Genomic DNA, 25,506 nt, shown 5'->3' on the forward strand with positions numbered 1-25,506 from the left:
TCTCTCTCTCTCTCTCTCTCTCTCTCTCTCTCTCTCTCTCTTCGACTGTCTACCTTTGACAACCCAAAATTTCCCCGACCATCTCTCCTATTTGTCACTCTTCGATCCCGGACTGATCCTTCGCGCGAATAGATCCTTTTCGCGCCGTGCTGTTTGCAACCATGGGTTTCAGTACCTCAGAATTTAGAACCACAAGTTTTGGTGTTCTAGATCACAGTGTTACAGATTTTGGGACATTAGATCATAATAACAGAGACTTTTGGAACACTAAATTACGGTAACATAGATTTTGGAACGCTAAATCACAGTAACGTAGATTTCAGGACACTAAATCATAGTAACATAGATTTTGGAACCCTAAATGCTGATATCCCAGATTAGGTAACATTTCAGATGTGGGGGCCCTAGATCGTGGCATCCCAAACTTTGAGTCCCTATTTTGTGAAACTCCAAGAAACCATATATTTCCAAAAAATGTAATTTAAAAATGGCGATTTTTGGAAGCTTAAACTAGAATAATCCCGTAAGGTTTAACTCCCGAGATCATAGAGCCGACGCATCGGTAGACAAGATTTGAGTGTTTAGAGCACCTTAAATTTGAATACCCAAGGTTTTAGAACCCGAGACTATTAGCCTCTACAGATAATCACGAGGATTAGATTGGTTTAAATTACTTTATCTAATTCGGTGATATAATAATTTGAGGTATGATATCCTCCCACTAGTACAAACAATCTGGAATCCCGGATATGTAACCCTAAAGATTAAAGATTGTTTTAAATTATCTTCCTTTTAGTATAAATTCTGTACTTGTGAAATTCTCTAATTCCAGGATATAATGGTCTGCCTAAGGATTTAACATTTAGAATACGGTACCACTGACCAGCGAATGAGATAGAGTTTCAGAAGTATAACCGTAGAGGTTAAAGGTTGCTTTATATTATCTTCCTTTTAGTATAAATTCTGCACTTGCGGATTCGTTTAATTCTGTGATACAATAATTCCCCTAGGGATTTAATATTTGAAATGTGCTACGACTGTCTAGAAAACGGTGCATGACTCCAAAAATATGAGTACAGAAATGAAATATCGTTCCTGAATTAGTCCACCTTAGGGTGAACTAAAATTGAATTAAATTCTCCTTTCGAGCTGTTTCCTAATTCTATTACATTACAATGGCCATCCTAAGGATTTTAACATTTAAATTTTGACTCACTTAATTGGCAGATGACGTAAAACCCAGTAATAAGATCACAGACGCTACGCGTTGCTTTGAAATTATCTTTCTGCTAGATGGGGTTGAACTAAATTTTCAGATTGTGTTATTCTTTAATCATGTGCTGCTTCTCCTAGGGCTTTAATATTTTAATTTTGGTACACCTGTAGCGTTCAGTAATATTTACCATGATTATTCTACCAAGATTCTAGTAAGTTTTCTCTTCTAGTAAGATATACAAACTTTAGATTGTATATAATCCCTAATATATAACCTCCTTCTATAAATAATTTCTTCGTTATTTCTAAAACTGTAGTGAATGAGTTTAGATTAGGATTAGAATTATTCTACCAGGGTTCTAGTGATCTTTTTCTTCTTGTAAGATATACAAATCTTATATTTTATACATATAGTTCTCTAGTATAATATTTTCTTCTATAAATAATTTATTCGTTATTTCTAGAACCATAGTCAGTTAATTTAGGTTAGGTATAATTTCATTAACCATTCCGATCTAGAATACCACACAAGATTCTTCAATATGTTATAGGAGCTTTCTAGAGGCCATTTCAATTTAACTGAGTAAGAAAGCTCTCTTAAAGGCAAGCACCTTTTTTGCGATGATTTGTTCTTTTAACTCGAGAGCCCTGGTTGGTCGATTCAGGTTAAGTGTTAATGGAATCTCTTATTTTTGTCGTCTGCTAGCGAGGTAACCAACCTGAAACCATTAATCACCCCAGGCTAGATGCTACACAAGGTTCCAAATACATTACTATATCTTTTCTATCGATGCTTATCCAATTAGTTGAGTCTCTTGTATAATGTATAAATATTCAGCTGGAATGTTCCAAAAACGTGCACAAATGTCTTCTTACATACAACTACTAATTTAAGATATCGATATGAAATAAAAATACTTATCCCATCAATATTATTACGATGTTAAAATATATTGACATTAGTGGAAAATACACATCATGTATAAATAAGTTATACGTATGTATAATAAATTTTACTAGTAACTTACTTAGTGAGTTTCTAGTAATTTTCCTATTGAAGTTTCTACAAAAATCTTCTATCAAAGATTTTCAGCTGAGTAAATATTGATGACAATTTATACATAAAATATATAAGTCTGAATATATTGAATAATTTCGTCTAGTGAATTTCTTGGTACATCTGGTTTGTTTCTCCTGATTTTTCTACTAAACTTGGTACGAACAATTAAAAAATACAGTAACATCTGTGGAACATTGTGCATTCTAAAACTTATTAAGATTGTTATTTATTTCTACATAAAATACATAAACGTGCATTACCAAGTAATAAATTTCTTAATGAATTTCCTACTTGAATTTTCTCTTGCTGTTAGAGAGCCGAATGGAAAGGTCACCGAATGGCGAAACTCGAAGAGAAATCTGGGAATTTCATACCGAAACTGTTCGAAACAGATCTGTTTCTTTCGCTGACGTCATCTACCCCAGAGCGTTGCCCTGTGGGGCAACTTAATGAGCGGATGTAGGTCAGGCAGATCCTATTTTTATTTATCGCCGCCGAAATTGATCAGTCCGGATTCGCGCTGATGAACATCCGACCGGGAGGATAATATTTGTGCCGAGTTGTAGAAACGTTTTCGATTTAACGGGCGTGTAAAGTCGGTTCTCGAATTGTAGGAGAGCAGATCGTGGTCCGAATTACATAGATTTTCCCCGGGATTGATCGATCGTCTACCATTCCAGCCAGCTGACCTGCTGAAATGGAAGCAAGTAGCGACCAGATTCAGCGAATTAATTGCCGAAGCCCCTGACCAACTGCAGCTGAATGAAAATCGATCACACGACATGGTAACCGTGGACGTCGACGCCGGAAACGCAACCGCCGACTTAAGAAGCCGGAACCGCGTGTTGGCGGCGTAAAGAATAATGAATAGGACACGTCAAAGTTCAGATAACCAAGATCAACAGCGAAGAAAGCATGGCGCTAAGTCTTTACCGTGTTGTCCTTCGTTAACGCTAAAACCAATCGGCCGATTAGTGTTGCCTTGTGTAAAGTATAATACTGTGGTTATGCGGAATAAATTCCAAGGTAAACAGGTTTGAAAATTTAATTTCAAACAAGAGCATTTGGTAACAAATAAATTTAACAAAGTACAATTTCGAACCACTAGTACAATGTAAAGTAAATAAACAAAAATTAAAATTAAAATAAACCAGATTAAAAATACCGTACTCGTAAACAGTTTCAAGCAAGAATATTTGAGACTGTAATACCCTAAAAATTTTCATAATAAATAAATATGAAAATAAACACGTTTGAACGGTTAATAATAATAAGTTTGTAAAAGGTTCGCGAAATCAGGCACGAATAAATCTAAAATAAATATCGTTATGAAAAATTCATGAATTCACGCGTGAATAAATCTAAAATAAATATCGTTATTAAAGAGTTATGAATTCACGAATGAATAAATCGAAATTAAAAAACGTAAACAAAAATTCTGTCATTCTGATTGGCTCGGTGATTCCAGTATCGAATTAAACACCGTTAATAAATGAAAGTTTCCTCTCGGATCGGGTTCGTTAACGAAACTGGAAGAACAATGTGATTAGAGAAAGACCCTGCGCGTTTTGACGACCGGTTTGCTTTTTAACTTAAAAAAGACGACTTCTCTTGCTTCCGTAATCTGACATTTTTACCGAATAAATGGAAGATCGTTCTGTTAACGAACCTGTTTCTGTTACTGTTCCTCGTGATCCGCTCGCTCTCTGTGACAAGGATCCTGAAAGGACAACTCGCGTTTACTGTTGAAGCATATTCTTTTCAGGTACAATGATGAGGAAAATCGAATACTTCAAGCGGTCTCCCGAGACACTGTTTTACGGGCACGCGATAGAAACTGCGTTGGTTTGATGCAATTTCATATTTCCCTGTCCCGTAAACAACGCCTGTTTTCACGAGTCTCTCGAAATAGAAACGCAGTGTCACCTTGAAATTTCGACTTCTTTGTTTTTAGAACAAAGAATTATTCTCAACAATAAATCACAATTCGATCACGGTATTTTTCCAATAATAATATTCAAAACTCTTAAAACTTCCAACGCGAATACCATCTTTTTTACTCGAGCCATTTCGGCGAAGTTCGCTCGAAACGTTGCATGTTTAAACATTTTTGCATGGAACTCTGACGATTAATACAGCTTTAATTTCGCAGAAACGTCCGTAGTTCGATCGAACAATTGCAATGGAAACTGTAGCTCGATAGTTTATTCTTTTGGGCGGCTGAAATATCCTTTGTACCTTCATGACGACGCCCCGGAGTATTTTCATTTTAATAACGAATTTATGCAAATGTTCGACGGCGATCTCGGATATCTCGAATTTCGCCATTTCCAATTCGGATCGATAGCAATATTAACCGCCATTACGTCGGACGAAAGTTCCAAAGCGGCGCCCCGCAACGCCGTTCACCTAATCAGCCGCCGGAACCATCGAATTTCCGTAAGCTTTAGGCATTTATTTTCACTGTGCACGGTTTCATTAATCACACCACCAAATATGTAAACTGCTCTCCGCCGGCAATTCGAATTCGATTCTTATCGCCAGCTGCTTTGAATTTACCGCGCTTGATCGCGACAATTCATGCGACATTTTTTTCGAGACTTAATCTTCTTGGAGTTGTTTATCCGGGAACGATTTTCTGACGCGTTTCTTACCAATTGGTTGAATTAGCACGTCGCGACGCGTCGGCTGTATAGCAGATTAATTTGCAACGTCTTAGATGCTTGGTTAAATTGTTTAATAAAGAATCTTTTAGTTTTCATTGTTACTTATTTATATCTGTAATAATGTCGCACTTGTTTCGACAGTACATATGATAAAAATATATGTAACAATGTGATGTGATTAAGTTGCAACATTTAAGATATCTAATCAAATTATAAAATAAGATATTCCTTAGTTTTATTTATATTGATAATAACCTTAATATTCCCTTTAATATTGTGGTCAATTTTTTATTATTATTTAATTCTACAACTTAAATCTGTACAATTCTATACCTTAATTCTATCACTACAATTGAAAAATTCATTTTTTAAATTCTCAAATCATGCGGTTAAATTTATATTTAAAATAATTGTCTTTATTTATTAAACATTAAGTATTAATCAATCGAATTCAGTCGAACTCCATATTACTTGAATGTACTTTTAACAATTATTTCTATCTTTCGATAATCATTATATTTTTGAGAAATTCTGTTAATAAATAAATTTGAAAACAAGTGTTTGTAATACATTTAATATATTTAACTGCTGTTCGAAAAGGAATCCTTTCATGCGAGTGTTAGGAAAATAATTTCCTTCGTATCTGAGATTTGAATTAACTCATGGTAATTAATTAGCCTTTTATTCTGCAGCAAGTACACGGTATCTATAAACCTCGGGAAAATTTCGTTATTGAGGGCACGTGAACGGAAAAGGGTAGTAACAGAGGCGCCGGTGTCCTCCAAACGTGTTTGAAACTAATTTGCTACACTTCAGCTCATTAAAATAATTATTCGACGTAACGATAATTATACGACGGTTGCAGCTTGCGCTGTTCCCGTGCTGCCTGTCGACACTACCAGCCTTCTAATGAAACAAACGTGTCCAATCTTTCTACGGTTTGGCCAAGTAAAATTTTATAGGACAAATTTTCATCAGCCAATTCCAAACTAAATGGAAGAAATTTGTTGTACATAATTTTCAAGATAAATGTTTCAAATAGTTTCATGTCATTTTTATATAATAAATGGTGAAAATAATTTAGCATAATTTTCAAAATAAAACTTAAAAACAATTTTTATTAATTGCAAAAAATAAAGGGAGAAAATAATGACGAATACTTTAAGATATTTCAATGATTTTTGACAAATTTTTTACTATTATTCCAACTCTGTTTTTAACTTGTAATTCTAATTAAATATATTATATGAATTATAAAAATGATATGCTGCTGATAATGTGAAAGCAGCTCCATTTTACATAGCGGCGAGACGCTCAAACTATTCTACCATTCATTTCCAATATCTTCCGTTAGATGGCAGAGTGTATATTATATAAATAATTATCCTATTTGAAATAATTGTTTCTCCTTCCTAATCTATGAAAGAAGCGCATTGCTTAGAAACAATAAATAGAGAATTAATGTTTGCAATATGTTGCAAAATTCATTAATATTATCACAGTTAATGTATAATTAATCAATATCATAAACTTAAGATTCGTTGAATAAAATAAAGAACAAATAACATTGTTAAGTCTGTGGAGTAAGCGTTCATGTAAGGAGATTAATTTATTTGTATATAAATATTCACACTTAAAGTATATTTAATTTTTAATAATTTTAACGTACATATTTTACACTGAAATTATTACATCAATAAATAAATGATAAATTTTACGTTTATGTTGACGCTTCGAACATTTATTATAAACTATTTTACAGATGAAATTCATTACACTGAAAATTCATTTACATTGAAAATTCATTAACATTGAAATCCATTAATATAGTCACGGACGAAATGTAGGAGTGGACTTAATATTCAAAGAATTAATTTCTTTTATCCAAAATTAGAGCTTCAAATGCTCCATTACCATTTTCGTATCGCACGCATTCTTACCGACATTTTACAATCTTAAGTATTTTAGTAAGAATCAAGTATTCTGTATACCATATTTATATTACATTTTGTGATTAAGAATCTATTATCTGCTACAAGCAGATATCTTTTAACATCATCAAACAAAAAGATATTAAAGCCGATTAATACTATTTTACCATCCGCAACGACTTTACCATTAACAGATAAAATTAATTGGTTAGATTCTTCTGCGTTGCACCACTACGTGGAATGGCGCCATTTTTAGATTTTAAGGGCGAGATAATTCGCGCCAGACATTCTATTTAATCTTACGAATCAAACCGCAAAAATGAACCGCAATTGACAGGATAACAATTTATAAACTGTAATTTTATAAACTGTATATTTCAGTACCAAATGTATTTATTGAAACGGTTAATAACAATGTACGCACCTATGAGTGGTTCAGGCTAAATTATATCGGTCAACTAAATTCGATCTACTCCAACTCCGATTATTTTAAACGATGCACGAAGCTGAAACCTCACGTGCAATCAATTCTATTCAACTCATGATCGTAGATAACGAAAGTGAGAAGGCAACGATTCCGCAGATTATTCACGTATTCGTTCGACTTGGCAAACAATCAATTACGAACGTAACAATGAAATATAATATAATGCAGGCGAGCGCACTTTAGAAAGCTGCTGAGCGCGGTGGGCATGGCCGGACAAAAAAATTCCCGTTGACCGCGTTTCGTTTGCAAAAGAGCGCTGTTTTGATCTTGTTTCTTGTCAAACGAACCGTTGCGCCCCGATGCTGCGATTAATACTGCCGCGATTAATGAACAGTAGGAGATAACGAAACAGGATTCTCCGTTGACAACGAAATAGAAGCAGAAGATTAACGAGGAAGCGCAACTACATCGCTTAACAGAAGTTTCACCACTTCTGTGTACACTGAAAATAGAAATGCAGATAACAAAATAATAAATGATATTGGGACAAGAAGAATACGAGTAATAATAACAACAATAACGACAACAATAAGGATGATAATAATAAATGATAAGATAATAAATCTCGTACAAATGACAAATATGTACATACACGATTTTATCTACGAAGTGGCTTTCGACGGGACCCCAGCCGAATTAACGGATTTTAATTAACGTCTAAGTGCACGAATTATATACAGCAGCGAACGAAATACACCGCAAATTGGAGTTCATCCGTATGCGCATCCGATCAACGTTATTGCGTTTATACGGCCAGTTATAACTGTGTTTATTGCGCAACAAAGTGCATTTCGATTCAGTAATCCAGTTGCATCCTCTATGCGCCGTCCGATTTTTCAGATCGCCGCGCGATAAAACCGTCTCCTCCGCAATGAAACTCTCGCAGCGAACGTTTCTCGGCTCGGTTCGTGCGCGGCGAGTAAAAGTGTTCCACGAAAACGCGTTTCATTGAACAACGGCGACGATGATCCCAGGCGTGCAATTCGTCCGCCGTATCGGTGAAGAAAAAGGACACGCACGAGATCGCGATGCGAAGCAGTGAAAGGCAGATGAAAGTAAGGAGCAACCGCCGAATGGCCTGGGCGGGACTGTTTATTAACTATTCGACTATAAACTCACCGGAGAATTTGCATTCGATTGGTATCCGTACATGCATAAATCGCTCGTCTACAGCTCGTTGCGTTGGCTGCAGTTTTCTAAGAGTTTCGATTTTTAAGAGACCACGTTTCTCAGTTTTTCAGTTGTTTTTTTTTTTTAATCTTTTGCGAGAAAGTAGGCGAGTCGTAAAACATAGATTCGTTATATTTTTATTTGTCATTGCGAGGCTTTTTCATTACTTAATGCGTTAGACCATTCGCTGGAACGAAGAAGAATAACACAATTCTTAAACGGAAATTTGATCAATTACGAAATGTCTTCCTGTAGGAATTTTTTAATACTTTTGATCGTAAATTATAGCTGAGAAGATTTGCTTTGAAATGTGATAATTTTTAGTGGAAAAGAAAACTCCACATCGTGTCGAAAAATTGAAAAATCTGGGTCGAAAAGTCGAGAGACAATGCCACCCCCTCTTTAAAGGCAAAGTTCGAAAGAATTTTTAACTGTCTTCTTGTGAGAATTTTTAAGCTATGTTGACCTCAAATTGAAGCTAGAAAAGTGTACTTTGCGATGTGGTAATTTAAACCGCGAAGAAAATTCGAATAAATTGAAAGATCTAGGTCGGTAGCCTGGAGAAAAAAATAACAATTTATGTGAACACTGATATCGGATCAATTTTAAAATGATTTCCTGTGTGGAATATTAAAACTTTGTAATGCACAAATTATAGTTTAAAGAATCCATTTTAAGATATTAATGTTTGTCGAAAAGAAAATTCGACACCATGTCGAAAAATTGAACAATCTAGGTTAGGAAGTTGAAGAAAAATGGCGTATTTTTCAGGCTTATTTCACAATAGTTTTAAAATCTCTTCTCGTGACAATTTTTAAATATTACTTAACTCAGATTATAACTGGTTAAATACACTTTGAGATCTGATAATTTTTTAAAATGTTAATAATTCAGTATCATGTCGAAAAATTGAGAAACCTGGATCAAAAAGACAAATACGTATATATTAATAAAATTAATTCTTAGGAAACAACAGAGTAGAACACTTCCTTAAAAAGTTTCAACAATTCAATCGCCGATGTACAATTTCCTGGAATTTTTACTGTGAGAACATTTATATGATTGTATTGTTGACAGTATTAAATAACGCGGTATAATCGCCGCGCATTCTCTCCCCTCATGAATTACGTATGTCTTTCTATAATTAATACGAGACAACGGGACGGTGAAGTTCGTTTCCCCTTTCTTTGATACCGTGAATGCCTCTCTACGATTGCCATGGCCGAGTACCGGGCTATTAATTGCAATAATAGCAGACGCGAGAAGAAAGGAAAATCATAGAATCATTGAGAACGCGTCCGTCCCGCCAAGTGTCACTTTCTCGACCATTCGATCATCCTCGGTCATGCAATTCTCCATAAGTTTCTTCCTTATAGGAAATATCGGCAGAAAAACGCGCATCGAATCCTTTACAACACCCCCCCCCCCCCCCCCGAAAAAAAAACAAATTAAATAAATACTATATGAATAGGCACGTGATAAAACGAATTTTTTGTGACAGTCAGTGAAAGTTAATCGTTAATGAAGCAGTATTTTACTTCTATGTATTATTTTAATAAGTACATTCGTCTAATATTCGTTTGAATAGGTCAATAAAATTGTTATACTAAAAGAGATTGAATTTATTCATGAATAAAATTGATATACTAAATTGATATACTATACTAAAATTATTATACAGGTATTTCATTTATTCATGAATAGAATTATTATACGAAAAGAGATTTAATTTACTCGCAAATAAAATAGTTACAATAAGAAAGATTTAATTTATTCATAACTGATATTGTTGCGCTAGAAAGAATGTAACTTGTTTATGAATAAAATTGTTATACTACACGAGATTTAACTTATTCATGAATAAAATTGATATATTGGGAGAGATTTAATGTATTCGCAAATGAAATTGTTACACTAAAAGAGCTTTAACTTGTTCATTAACAGAATTTACACCATACCAGATTTATTTCACTGATAAATAAAATTAACATGTTAAATCAATACATGGAATGAATAATTTCATGTAATTAACTGGAATAAAATTAATTAAATCTCTATCTAAGTTAACTTTTCGACTACCTCTACACGTATTGCTATAAAGAAATCTAACACCAAAGTTCATTCTTTCCTTCAACGTTGTAAAATATGTATTTAGTTGCATTAATATTCGCAACCTTTTACTTATAAAGCTAAATAAATCCCAATGAACATTCTAACAGCTTAACATTTGATCAAACCTATAAATCAGCTTTTTATAAACTAATCAATAATCTGCTTTCTATTATTGATGTAAAAGTGTTAAATTTTACTACTACAAATTCACGTATTATTAATATTATTTCTTAAATAATTTCTGAAATAAATTAAATAAATCGAAAATAAAATAAATGAAATAAATCAAGTAAATGTTGTTTAACGCTAATGTCATGAGAATATAAAAATGTTCGCTATCGATGAAACGATCGTTAAAGTGTTAATAAATAGAAAAGAAAAATGTCTGTAACATTCTAGCGACGTGTTCTCGTTCTGTAAATGCTGATTAATGTTGCCCGAGCGTCGCTTCGTTCCGTTGGAATTTGTCCAAACGGATCCGGTGTCCCGCGCTTTCTTCAGCAACGAGATCCAGCAAAAGGGGGACCCGCGCGGGTTGTGGATCGTGGATCGCGGCTCGGATCGGATCGGATGCTGTCCGAGGGATCTTTTAAAGGCGATCGTAGCTCTCTTCGGACTCCTTTGATGCGTGGGGATAACTGGAGCTACCAGTTAAGTCAAGTGTATCGCGCCGGGACGAAGTAGTACACTGTTTCTTTCCGGAGTGCGTGCATCGACGTTCCAGAGGATTGGCAACTGCACAACAGAACAGAGGAGTTACATCCTGGACTAGGGAGGGCAGGAACTACTGTTCACCGAATTGTTAATCATGAAACTTCATCTGGTGAGTTCCCCGAATCTACTTCTCTCTTTACTTTATTCGCATCGTTCGGTTTCGTTGATACGACAGAAATTAAATATGGAAAACATTGTATTCAATCGGGACGAAATTATTTATCAGAAGTTCAAACAAATCAAAGTTCGACTTTTCAGCTGATCCGGTTGTTTACGCTTCCTCTTGTTGTCGATGCAGGCTAACTGTAATCAAAAGAGAAAACCTTAAATCAGTGGCATGTCGTGTTTAACAAATTGATAGAGAGTACAAATAAATCGCGTTCCAATCGATTCTTTCTTTGGATTTGTTTAATCGAGTGTTTTAATTTGAACATGTGAAGTTTAATTTTTTCGTTCAAGGAGAATTACGCTGTTGCACCTGCGCAAATACTGGGAAATCTTCCGGAAAAATATTATTAAGGCCACCATGAGATTGTAGCATTATGTAAGCATGTTTATGGGGCATTGTGAATTTATGCAAAGTGCAATACTTGACTTAATATGACGCATCGTATCTTTATTTCTTACGTGGTTAATGGTTTCGTGAAAATGAAGAATGTTCTTAATATTTATATTTCTTTCCAATTCTCTTTGTAGTTGGTAGTTTATATCAACTTTCTCAGGATGTTGAAAACAATTATACCACATTACAACTATAATACAAAACACTGTACTATTTGTACTCTATTATACCAGTAATATTATTATTTTTATTACATTAATATTTCTAGGAATAAATTAGAAATTGCAATTAGGGTACAAAATACTACAATCGTAATTGCATCTGCATTTATATAGTTACGTATTTATATTTGCATATTATGTCCGCTTGCATTTGCATGAATAAATAGTGCATCTACAATTATGGACATTTAAATCAGCCTCGACGAAGATGTAGGTGATTATATTTAGATTTTCATCTGTATTTGCATGGATATCTAATATATTATCATTTCGAACAAAATGTTTCTTGTATTGTTCGAACACAATTCCCCGCTGACAATGAGAAAGGAATACACGATGCCCTCGACAGCATTCTCTACCAGAACATCAAGTTTAATTGAACATTGCGATGCAACGAGCCAACTGTTAATCACATATACAGTTATTATAATCGGTCGAGTGCTTCCTTAACACCGGGAAGCCGCGAATCAATGTTAATGTGATACAATGCATGGAGTTATGCACCTGTTACTCAAAATCGAACGTAAAGTCTTCAGAAATTCATAAATGCAGAAACACTATTCTCTTTATTCTTTCAAAATCGAAGAAAATAATTCATTGTTGAAATGGAAAAAATCTGAAGAAATGAAAACTTATCATTTATTAATTATTATATATTTTTCAATTATTTAGTTTTTGCTTTTAATGAAATCAATTTCCGTAAATTGAAGACGATAATGAATAGTTTTCTCTGGTTCCTTATTAATTGCAAACAAAAGATTGCAAAACAAAAATGTATTATTTACTTTCCAAGTAATTTCTTACATTTTTCATGAAATTAATTTCTAAAAACTGAAGACAATACCAAAGAAAAATTAAGAGAATAATTTTCTCCGATCCTTGTGGAGTAAAAGTAAATTACTTTCTGACCGCGCAATCTGCAATTTCTTTTTATTCTAAACCGCCATTTTTTTGTGTGCAGGTGGCTACAGTTGTGTGGATAGCAACCGTGACAGCGACATTGGAGTCCGATTCCCGTGGAAACTGGAGCAACGAAAAGGTAAATGTAGAAAACTTCTATGCCAGGCTCAATACCTGCGCGATTTGTAAATTTTCTCAGGGGTTTCATTTTCCCAGCACCCGGTCCAATCGGCCATTAAGATCAGCCATTTACATAACCGAGGCTGCCGACAGCTTCATTCCGCGCGATTCGCGCACGTGTGCTAATCAAATTTTCTAATTTTCTACAATATTTCGTGTATGAAACGTTTTTTTTTCTTGAAAAGTTGTTTTAAAATTCCCCTCAACGCAAGTTTCATGCTGTGAAGCTGCATGTTTTCCTTAAGCCGTTAATGATGCACTTTCGAATATCATTTGCATAGCAACTGTTGCATTTTTCAGTATTTTCTTCGCCGGATGTAGGTTATGACGCCTTCTCAACAATTTCTTCCACGATACAGACGAGTTTTTTCTCTCTCAGATATTTTTGAAAATGTTCAACGTTTCGCAATGATTTTTACAATGATTTTTGTTTCTCGAATATTACTTACTCATTCTTCGCGAAACTTTTTCAAAATATTTACATCGTCTGTCGGAAACGAAGAAAGCGTTTTGAGGAAGCGGTAGCCACCATTGGCACTCTCGGGCCATTACTCAAGGATGACTCGCCGTAAGGAAATGATTACGCGCCAGTAGGAAAAGAAATTTATTTATGGCACGTCTCTATGTTGGTTCGTTGACACTGTTAGATAAAATGGCAAATAACAGCTCTCAGGGTTGATGAAGGAATACAGCTTACAGTTCCTCGATCATCGGTTACAATCTCTTAGCAGAATTTATTGCTAGAAACTTACGGAATGATAGACCTACAATTTAATTTTGACGTTTCCAATCGTCCTCTAACATCTCCAATTAGCTATTTTTAGAAATCCTAATCTCCATGGAAAGACAAATGTCCAAACATTATTGCTGTATAGAGAATTCAATTCAAATTTCAATGCCGTTTTTGTTCGTGGAATGGCGAGCCTGTTAATCTTGGCGCCAAAATTCAATTTGCGAAACCTGGTTCTCAAAACGAATTTAAATATGTCAGGGTAAATGCGTTAATATGTTCGAGGTATTTTTATTAAATAATATCGTTCTCTTAAATTTCATAAACTTTGCCTTCTTATTTTAATCGCCATCAGGATTCACATTATGAAGCTGATCTACTGGGTGTGTCAAAAGTTACTCAAAATCGGAAAATGAGGAGTTGCTAAATTTGAAATAACTGTTTCCTTAGCGCAAATACAATCAACTGCTTTTCTATCAAGTTATTAACGTAAAATACTAACTAATGAGTGTTTTTTGTTAATAACTCGAAAACAAAATCGCGAATTGCATTTGCGCTGAGGAAAAAGAGGTTTCAAAACAACTAAAAAATAAGCTCAAGAACTCCTCGTTTCCCGACTTTGAGTAACTTTTGAGACAGCGTGTATACTAAATGTTAAATAAAATGAATTTATAAGTACTAAAAAGACAACTGTTGCGACGGCAACACTGAAGGTCGAAAGTGCTTAGCCATCCCTTTAGTCATTAAGCCATAAACATGCGAATCGACCGACAATAGGTAAAAACTCCTAACGAACGACCTAACGCGTGCAACAGACCTACAGTACCGTTGCACGGACAAACATTCATCAATTTTACTGTAACAAAGAAGACGACGCAAACCAGAACTTTCTACGAAATTTCCCACTCCTCATTCCAAGTTTCCTGCGACACACCCACCTCTAATTAAAAACACTTCATTTCCTGCACCAAAACTACCCTCCACCAATCAATGCAAAACCGAGGTGACAACAGACAGAACACGACGAACGAAAGACAGATCACAGCAAACATTCATACATAACGCATTCATACGAAGAACACAGTAATCATTCAAACATAACGCATTCAAACTAAGATCAAATCGAACATTCATACATCACGTATTCATACTACGATCAAACGTAACAGTCAAACATAACGCGTCCAAACATATTCAGAAATCGTGTATATTATACTTGTACAGTGTTGTAAATAACGTGTAAATAGAACAACCAAGCGTCTGCATCACTACGGCACTGTACCAAACGTGTACAAACAAATCTGGTCTTACAAGCCGGATCATCGACCAAACCGCGTATACAACATTTTTGGTCCTTCGAGCTGGATCATCAACAACGTGTATACATAATTTGGTCCTTCGAGCCGGATCGTCAACAAACGCGTATACATAATTTTGGTCCTTCGAGCCGGATCATCAACAACGCGTATACAACAACATAGAGATGTACGTACAATAACACTTCAGAAATCAAACACAAGAAGTTTCAAAGCCTCTTACCCACGCGTTGGTTACATTAAGTTCTACAAATTACATTTTTCTTCAGAAAAACAGACAGGCAAACGTTTTAAATCTTCCTACAGCATCATCCATTGTCATCGTCAAACTTTTCCGATATAATGTCCAAATCCCATTGTATTCTAACTTAGCGCACATTGTCTATTCGCGGAACTCTGCCGTGTTTGGGCGTTTGGCCGAGAGCGGAAGTTACTTTCGACAGAGGACGAACGAAATAAGTAATGCAGAACAAGTTTCGTTCGCCTTACGTAAAACGGGAGAACCTTTCACGCATAACCCCCGGTTCGATAGACACCGGCGAGAGACATCCTTAACCTTCGGGCATAGAAATCTTTAACCTCGATCTACTTGCGGGCGTCGTTCAAGTGCCACTTCGTGTATAGGCGCGACCAACACCCGCCGAGATCCCATCTGCCATGCAGTTTCTAACTAGATTCTCTGCCCGACGATGTCACATTTCCATCAAAATCCGTCGAGCGCATAGATAAAGTACTAAAAGAGCTTCGGGCGGATGGATTTCGTATTGCGTCGTTTAACTCCCGTCGTACCGCGCCTGGGTCTTCCCGGACCCAGAGCTCGAAATCCGCCTTGTCCGTTTAACACTCGACGCCGTCTGCCTGTTGTTCACGTAAGAGCGATAATAAATTTTGTATACTTTTGTATTGTTCGATTATGTGATTAGTACGACTTTACTTAAAAATTTAAAGAAAGGTATGGTAAGATAGTGGTAATAATAATAAAAATGATGGGTAAGGGTTAAAAGATTCTTTAAGGAAATATGTGTCAAAGTATCAGTGACAGATTAACCACCTGTGTTTCTATGTTGAGACAAAGTTACTTACTGACAGATAATTACTTTTGCACTAAAGTGGTTATTTATATCACTGATTTACATTACATCCATGAATAATACCATAATTGCATAGCAACTATACAAGGGTGATTGTAATGTTTCTCATCTATTCTGATTGGATTGCAAAATTCCATATGGGAATATGCTTGACTTATATAACGTTGCAGTAAATTCTGACATAAGAGGGAGCAAACATTTTGGAGTATAGTGTTAAGGAAGACCGTCAGAAATTGTGGATAAAATTGTTCGAGCAAGCTTACTGATAACAAAATGATAACATCAAAAGGTTAATATTATGCTTCCAAAGAAATGTGATCTGGAGGGAAATCTCTTATGCTGAAAGTATCAAGGGTGATAGATTAAAGCAGATAGTGGGGCACATAATTCAGTAGCAAAAGTCTGGGAGCTTCATTGTCTAGCTCTCTCACATAAACTACTATTTAGAAGATCCAGATAGATTGTACATAAATTAGCATCCAATAGCTGAAATATTGCTATACCGTATATGGAAAGTTATATATTGTACCAAGAGTTGGGTAATTTGTAGAAATAATATTTCAAGTACAAATAATACAATTATATTATTAAAATAATACGTTTTTCGCAGTTCAAATAAAATGGTACTTCAAGTAGAACGCAAAGTTTGAAATGAAACATGAAATAAACATTTCATTTTGATCATTTAAAACGTAAAATAAAATAGTTTATTTTGGTACCTAAAGTTAAATCATGAAAATAAATGTTTCATTTTGATAATCTAAGACATAATATAAAATTATTTTAATTATAATAACGTGAAACATCAGATAGAAAGTTAAAAATAAATTGCAAAGATGATTAACGTAACGAGAAACGAGATAACATAAGAAATTATGTTTCCAAGTAAAATTTACTGTCTTTTTAAAAAACAAATATGGGCATGTAACGAAGTGTATACTTAATAAAAGTACTTCGTTCGGTTTAGATTACCAAAATAAATTGTTCACTATACATTAGTAAAATTAAGTTACTTTATTTATTCATAATAGATGAAACGAATCATATCTTTCAAACTATGGTACAAATATTTTCCAAATTTTCCTATTTGAAATATTATCTCAATAATGTGTTACAACGAATAAAATATTTGATCTTTAAAAGCACATACCTACGAACAAATGAAATATATTATCTTCAAAAATACATGCTTGATCTAAAATAAAATATTTGTTTACTATTTGCCATTTAAAATACTATTTTATCCAGCTTTAATTATACCGATCCCAATTTATAGTAAGCCAAAGCTGCTGCAGCAGAAACTCTATGAACGCATTATAGTTAAATATTCTGATAAGAATGAGAAATGGTCCTTGATTGAAGATTCATTTGAAAACCTGTAATATTCTGCAGTGTGAAATAGTACAATGTTCAACTCAGTACTGCAAAACGGAGAACGCACAAGTAGCGCGCAGAATGATGAATCGGCAGTCGCTGGCGAATACACTCAACCATTTCATAAACAGTTTAATGACAAACTAGCCCGAGCAAACGGTTCCGAGTAGAAGCACGAGGGGAAAGTGCAAGGCGGACTTTGTTGCAAGACGGGCTTGTCGGAAGAGAATGAGCGGCAGTGAAATGACCTAGGCTGCATGCGAAGGTTAAGGTCGACTTTCACCTAAAACTTGCGGATGAAGGTTGGGTTGAAGGCCGATCTGACGTTTCCATTCGACGAAAACTCTCTCTCTCTCTCTCTCTCTCTCTCCCTCCCTCTGTCTCTCACAAGCTTGTAACAAAATTTGTTAACATTCATTTACCAGACCTATCATTTTCCATGTTACTGCTTGTCATCTTTAATCGTCTCTAAATAAAAAGTCTCATTCATCAATCATCTGAAAGTGTCTTTCACGATTCTCGAGCCATGGAAAAAAGCTTTTCCCATTGAGCATTTTTAATTAGGTGCCAATCAAATTTAATTAACTGCTTTCTTAGATTCGCGATAGGGTGAAAGGGGGTTCCCCGCGCTCTCCTGACATCTATGGAGAATGTTTGGAACTGTTCCGATCATAGGAGTAGATTTATGATACTATGTGGGCCGAATTCATGGCGTTATTGAAACATTACCTATGAGAAAGTTAATTAAGTGTCCTAGACTTCTCTATCCAGAAAATGAAGTTCAATAATTTGTCATTGTAGTATTAACGGACCAGTGGGGATTTAAAGAACTGTAATGCAGATCGTTACATAACGGTTAGCATCCTCGGTCGACGTACGTATTGATATTAGGGGTATGCATATTCCGAAATAATTCGACTTTCTCTTCAAATGTAATTTCTATAGGTCACTTGCAGCTGCTGTGCAGCTTCAATGTGAAATGCAATCTCCTGTAATTAGGGTTCTCTAGGACCGTTACTAGCCACCGGCTTGTAGTACATAAATAGAACTCTTAACTAGGAGTCGTATCGGTTCCAGTTGGCAGAAAATGCAGAATCTTCTTTAATCACCGGTTGCGGAGAAATAACTGTCGACATTTTTCCGTGTATATACACTTAGCTTTCCTCTTTGCCTGCCCTATTTTCGCAATGACGGTTGTAAAACACGATGAACGGGTGTAAATATTTTTCAAACAATCGGGTAATTTTCTTCTTGCTCGAGAAAAGAAAATCATCTTGCGATCCCGAACGTTCGCATGTTTTTTTTTTGAGATCGATTATATTGTCGCCGGTTCTAATGCCAGTCACGAGGCACCCCGTATTTCTCAACGGATTCTGCCATTTTAGTCGCAGAGTTCAGTCACAGAAATGATCGGAAACCTGATCTCCGCAACCGGTGAAACTTGCCAATGAATTCTGGGAGCTCTTGCTGTTTCACTCCCCAAAAGGCCAGTTTACCGAAACGAGTCTTAAATATCTTTGCCCGTTCTGCATTTCTTTTACGAACAATGTACATTCAACGATAACAACAACAGCCGAGGGATATTTTTACTTCCAAGTTTTTGTACCGATAAAAGAAACTCCTGGGCTCCTGAGCCAACATCGCGATCATTTTGTAAGATCGCAAGAGATACGCCACTGTTATGCAGTAACGCATATAACACGATTCATTCGCTGCAGGCGAATTCTTTCGGACAAAGAACTTTCACTGTTTTACGATACAATGGGGAAAAAATCGGAGGAGGTTCACCTTTTCGCGCGACTAGAGAGATTTTCGGAACGTGAAAGAAAAAGCAGATGAAACGTAAACACGAGTGGTTCACTTTTGTAGAAAGAGAAAGGAAGAGAGCGAGATCATTTTTACGAAACTTTTTCGAGCAGGTGGGTCAACTCTGGGAGCGGCTTTCATCCGAAAGTGTACGGAGAAAGTATTCGCGGATTTTTATTAGCGGAAATTTTTATTGCAAACAAAAAACTTGATCCCGGTTTACACAGTTTCTTAGCACCTTGAATTTCTACCGGTAACGCAAATGTCGATGCTTCCTCCACTTGCGTCACTCGATTCATAAATCATATGAACATCCTCAAACATTCGCAATGTTATGGAACTATTATAATTTATCATTATTTTCAGAGGAGTCTATAAGAAAAATTCTCGGACAAGAAACAGATGTGTATCTTGTACGATTAATGACCAAGAAACCCTTAAAGTACGAAATATGAGCTCCCGGAAACAGGTGAACACGACGATTATGGATACTTTTCCAAAAATCAGCATAAAGGAAAATTTATTAGGGCGATGAAACGAACAAGCCTGCGTGCCATTTAGGTGACTAAAACAACGATAGAGTGTCTCCGAAGCTAAGAAACTGCGCGAAGCAGATTTTTAATCGCTGGAAAGGATCTGAGAGGCTCGAAGAAGGGGTGCGCTCCGTTAGAAACAGATCGGGGACTCTGTTGTGAGCGGCCGAGGAGACTGTTATCAGCGAACGGAGGAAGCTGTGGGCCCAGCGGCCGGTCCCAACGGTTTTAGCGTGACTTTGAGCTCATGCGCACGACTCTCACTGGTTTTTCTTTTGCGCGTCGCTTGCAAGAATGCGGCGCGCATCTTTTCCCGTTTCTCCTTTCTTCTCGCTCGAACGTCGCGGGAGAAAGGGAGACCGCCGGTGGTACCGTAAAGTCCACCTTTCTCTCATCTCGGCTCACCGGTTATTTTCAGCCTCCTGCCGCTACTCCACTTTAACAAAAATCGCCGGACGGGCAGGATAGAACGCACGACTTTTCTCTCCGCTTCGCGGCCGACCGGTTGCCAGCACCGCAGGCGGCATTTCTGGGCCAGGCTACTCTTGTTTCTGATCGGTCGATATCATTCTCGTTCGTTTTCTTCTAAATTGCAGCAAATTCATGTTTTCAGCGTGCAAATCGAGGCACCGACAAACCTATAATGTCTTCCAAGCGGAGAATTTTCGATGGGGATGTTTAAGCATCGGTTTGGTAGGGTTTGATGGTGATAGATTGAAACGTTGAGATCGGTCGAGTTTTCTTCGAATGAGAAATGTCTGGAACATGCTTCTAGCTGGAAATTTCTAATGCTAAAAGTGTCAGGCGTGATAGATTAAGTCAGTCAGGTTGTTAGTATTGCACAATTTTATTTTATTTGCACCGAGTAGATTAGTGATTCAAATGAGTTCTAATAACAGATTCAAATAGAAACTGTTAGATGAAATTGTTTGTGCAGGATACATGTAGCAGGGATCTGTAATCTTTATTTTCTATCTCTTTGAGATGAAATATTGTTTACAAGATACAGACAGTTTATATTGAATTTATCCATCATACTCAGCCTAATTCTAAGTAAACCAAATCAGCTAAGCTATTGTATATGTCCTGATAAAGAAGTGGAGCATTTCATATGAGTTCACCTATTTTTAATAGTAGTTTATAGACTTCATGTACGGAATTTTAAGGTACAGACCTTAGATGATCTGTACTCCCAAATGATTCGAAATCTAATTCTATTAAGGTTTTCTTACAAATAATTATTATGATAAATCAATCTGTACATGTCTTCAAAATTTAGAATGCATCATTTGAGAAGATATACAATAGATTCCTACCGATGGTGTTTTGAATAATGATTAAAAGAAAAATTAAAAATATGATAAGCTTATTGCAAATGAAGTACAAATACTGTTAAACTGAATTTTCTGCAAGAAATAATTATAATTCATATAGTAAATTCTATATGATAGAATAGACTTTCACTATTCACCGTTTCTTTCGTTACAGATAATTTCAGAACAACGATTTGAGAAAACCATAGTCAGCCAAGCGAAGGAGGAGACAAAGAAAGAAGTAGACAGCCAATACACGGTCAGCCTAAACAATAACGATGTGCCCCAGAATACCTCTATGAAGAACAACCTCGAGGAAGGAAAGATAGCAACAGTCAAGTTCATTCCAGTGAATGATAACGATTATAGGGCGGTTGGTATCAGAACTGAGAGTGACAATTTCGATAATGCGTTGGTTCCACGACGAATTGGTCACTTTTAAAACTGTGTAACAGCGATTTCCGTGCTTTCCCTTCCTGATTGCTGGAAAGCAATTCACTTTCGACGCAATAAACGCTGGATAATCACTTTGTGCTGCACTCGCAAGGGGAGTTCGGGAGCCAGGAAGCTGAGAAAATTGTGGAATCTTACAATGTAAAGCAATTAATGTCCAACGGAAACCTGTTTTCTGTTCCTGGTGTAGTGACATTTTTGTGATTCAAATGAATCTTCGAAACAGTCTTCAGAATTCCCAAAGTTTAATTTGAAAAGTGTCAAGGAAAATCATAGATTTGGAAAGACCACTTAATTTAATCATTTTATTTAAAAACAATTTTAAATAATCTCACAATTCCCGACGAGGTAGGTCGGCAGTTAATGTTTCACAGGAATGCGCAATTCGTTGCGTCAGTATTCGATGTAACGTGAATACCACATATTTCGCATCGACGAAGACCCCTCGAAGACGCTTTCACCCGATCAAACATAAAAGGAGACACCTCCTCGCCTTTACTAACGGATTATTAGACTAGTCGAATTGGTTGACGTTCATGTTTGCGCAAACCGTTTGCCAGATGCAGTTCCTTAAATAAGTAGTACCCTAATTGGCTCGAAATTCCGAATTCAATCTCTTCCCAAACCTCGCCTGATAGTTCCAGCAAGATTAAGGCGCTCAGAGTAGCTTCCGTGTAGTCACGCCTTGATTAGAAATTTGCTTACGTAAATGTGACAGCTTCTTAAGCAATATTCTTGATTATTATTTCTCAAGATGAAAACTTGTAACGCAGGAAAAGAGTGGAACTGTGCATTATACGTTTAGTTGGCGCGATGATAGAGCAGTCTAGTTGAGTGAATACCTAATTTCCCTATTTAATTTCAGAATGATACCCAGGTCGATAGCCAGCAACGACACTCGAAACAAGTGGTGCAACCGTACCTCGTCCCCGGCGATGAACGACGAACGCAAGAGAACAATCCAAACGAATCGGACCCTGTTCCAAGACCAGCAAGAACCAGTCAGAATGTCCCCAACGATACAGTCACGGTGGAATACCTGCGATCGCAAGAAATTATACTTCAAGAGTCGACTATCTACCCTCCTACACATGAGAACAGCTTCAATGACTTAGGGTATTCAGTTCCTGAGGAGCAAATCGATATAGAGACAGCCGGAGAGTTCGGACAGAGAGTTCGTTCGCCCGTATGGAGGCAGAGGAGTAATAACTTCGGTCGACCGAAATTTAGGCAGCCTGCTGACAATGCATCCACCCCTGAAGAGTACAGAAAACACAGCAGAAAGTACTCTAGGCCCGTAGGATCCAAGAAACTAAATATTTCAGAGAATAATTTCGTTACTTCTACGGACAACCAAGTACTATTCTCGTTGGTCACACCTTCCGAGTCTCAGAAAATTCAGAAGCAGAAGGATATCGAGGAAGACCATGTTAAGAGCGATTACTATCAAAGTAGCAAAACGACAAGCCTACCTTGGTCAGGCGAAGAAGGATTGCAGACAGCGAACAGGGAACAAAAGCTGAAGAAGCACAATTTGGAGCTGTATAACAAAGAAAGTAGCTCCTCGACTGGGACAGTGTCCCTGGGAAAATTTTCTGGTCCCATTGTTGTGCCAGACTTGCCCCGTCAAAAGAAATATTCCTCCAGCACGGTCGATTATCTAGGAAACAACGAGGTATCCAAAACAACTGCAGAAAGAACGAAATCAAAAGTATCGGAAACAGGGTATCTGACAGCATCTTCAGTTATCCTGAATCCTCTGCAGGTCGGTGTCGCTCTAATGAACGCTGGCCAAGAGCTGCATTCAGTCAATCATCCTGACACAGCGACTAAAGATTATATCCAGGATGAGGCTCCCTCCGCGCAGTTTGTCAACCCTAGTTCAGAGAGTGCTATTCAAAACGACTCTGCGGATGGAGGCAATACTAATCGTCAAAGCGATCAATTATCTCAACAAGAACAAATCTCTGAAGTATCAGCGCCAAATGCTCCCACGCATTCAGTGGAGATACAGAAGTCGGTGGAGATTTATCACACGGCACCGGTGCACGAGATCCATTACCCCATGGAGTACGTTCCAAACAACGAGCAACCTCTGGCCAAACAGAATGACTACAGAAAGTTCCAGAAGGGTCAATTCAAGGACAGGAGGCCTAGCCAGGTCAACGTCTACAAGAGCAACGAAATCACCGACGAAATAGTCCCTAGCAATAGTCAGGAACGAAGTCGTTATGAATATAATGCAAACGAGAATGACATCGTGTACTCTGCTAGCAGTGGCCAAACTACTTTCGGAACCAAGGAACAGTTGGAGAACAAGGTAACTGTCGCGCAGCAGCCTTCCAGGGTGGTGGAACTGCTACCAAATCTGGTGAACCTGGGAAGCAGGGAGGTTCAAGGCACTCAAGAGCTGTCTCATATACTGTTAAATAAACCTGCCAGTGATCCACAAACGGATGCACAACTGAGACTGGTGATGACCGCGCCTCAACCATATCCCGTGGAGAAAGTGATTGAAAAACAAATAACAATACCGCAACCTTTCCCCGTGCATGTACCGGTGGACAGAATAGTGGAAAAGCAGATTCGAATTCCATACCCGGTGCACGTGGAGAAAGTGATTGAGAAGAAGGTGCCGATCGCGATCCAGAGGGTGCTCATTCCATTCCCAATTCACTTCAGGGTGCCGCAACCGGTTCCAATTCCGGTGGAGAAGGTAGTAGAGAAGCCTATACCGGTGCCAGTTCCAGTGGAAAAAGTCATAGAAAAGCCAGTGGTGCATATCGCGAGGCCATACCCTATAGAAGCTCCAAAATTCGTGAAATCCGTGGCAATCCCGATCTACAACGTTCAAAACGATGGAAACTACCAGCAGGTGATCAGACAGCAAAGTTTCCAAACTGTACCAGGCCCCTCCTATGGAAATGTCAACGAGGACCAGAGTTATTATAACAATAATTCTACGCAACTATACGGTCTTGGTTATGCCCTGAATCGGCCTTTGAACAGGCAACCGATAGTACATTCGCTACCGAAAAAATTCGGATCGTATGGATCTCAATATTCCCATTCATACTCGCATGGAAATAATGGTGGCAATGCAGTGTCTTATGGAAGAGTGGAGAAGGATAAAATTCATGACGAATACGTGGGCCCTGTCCCAAGGAAGGTGCCCATTGGTATCCAATCCAAATCTATACAGTACGTTTCGGATATTCAAACAACCATGAGGAGAACTAGGCAGGATGGAATGATTGGAAATACTGGTAACTTCAGGCAGTCCAAGATGGAGTACGGTTTTAAGCCACCCATGGTGCCGTCTGTCCAATACGATGAACAAACTGCCACCAAAGTGGAATAGATTGAGAAAATATTCAGAAAATTCTGACGAATTTCATTTATTTATTGATCCGCAGTATGACTGAAAATATCGGAATACTTTGGATTAAAAAAGAGGGTGCGGGTTTCTAACGCCCTACAACCCCCCCCCCCCCCCCCCCCCCTTTAGTCGCCTCGTACGACAAGCAGAAGATACTGTTGGTGTATTCTTCTGCTCCCCACCAACTGGGATGAGATAGATGTGTGTATTATTATCTTTTTGCGGTTTTCTGCCAATTTGACTGAACGGTCACCCACCATCCTTTCCACCGTACACAGCCCGTCACGCTTCAC

The 25,506-nt window shown here is 37.1% G+C and overlaps 2 protein-coding genes across 2 annotated transcripts in view; both read left to right on the forward strand.

Moving 5' to 3' along the window:
• The window catches only part of LOC144471989 (uncharacterized), an 8,706-nt gene extending 5,574 nt beyond the window's left edge, over window positions 1–3,132 (forward strand). Inside the window, exon 5 of the mRNA XM_078184617.1 lies at window positions 2,956–3,132. Within this exon, the coding sequence (XP_078040743.1) occupies window positions 2,956–3,132 (177 nt within the window). The remainder of the gene's footprint in view (window positions 1–2,955) is intronic.
• Window positions 3,133–11,418: 8,286 nt separating this feature from the next.
• Window positions 11,419–25,226, forward strand: LOC144472635 (uncharacterized). Its single transcript, XM_078185897.1, has 4 exons — window positions 11,419–11,464; window positions 13,100–13,177; window positions 21,557–21,754; window positions 22,700–25,226. Exons 1-4 carry the CDS (start codon window positions 11,450–11,452, stop codon window positions 25,193–25,195), a joined length of 2,787 nt encoding a protein of 928 aa, XP_078042023.1. The 5' UTR covers window positions 11,419–11,449; the 3' UTR covers window positions 25,196–25,226.
• The last annotated feature ends 280 nt before the right edge of the window (window positions 25,227–25,506 follow it).

Source organism: Augochlora pura, chromosome 7 (genome assembly GCF_028453695.1).
Source record: "Augochlora pura isolate Apur16 chromosome 7, APUR_v2.2.1, whole genome shotgun sequence".
NCBI classification, from domain to species: Eukaryota; Metazoa; Arthropoda; class Insecta; order Hymenoptera; family Halictidae; genus Augochlora; species Augochlora pura.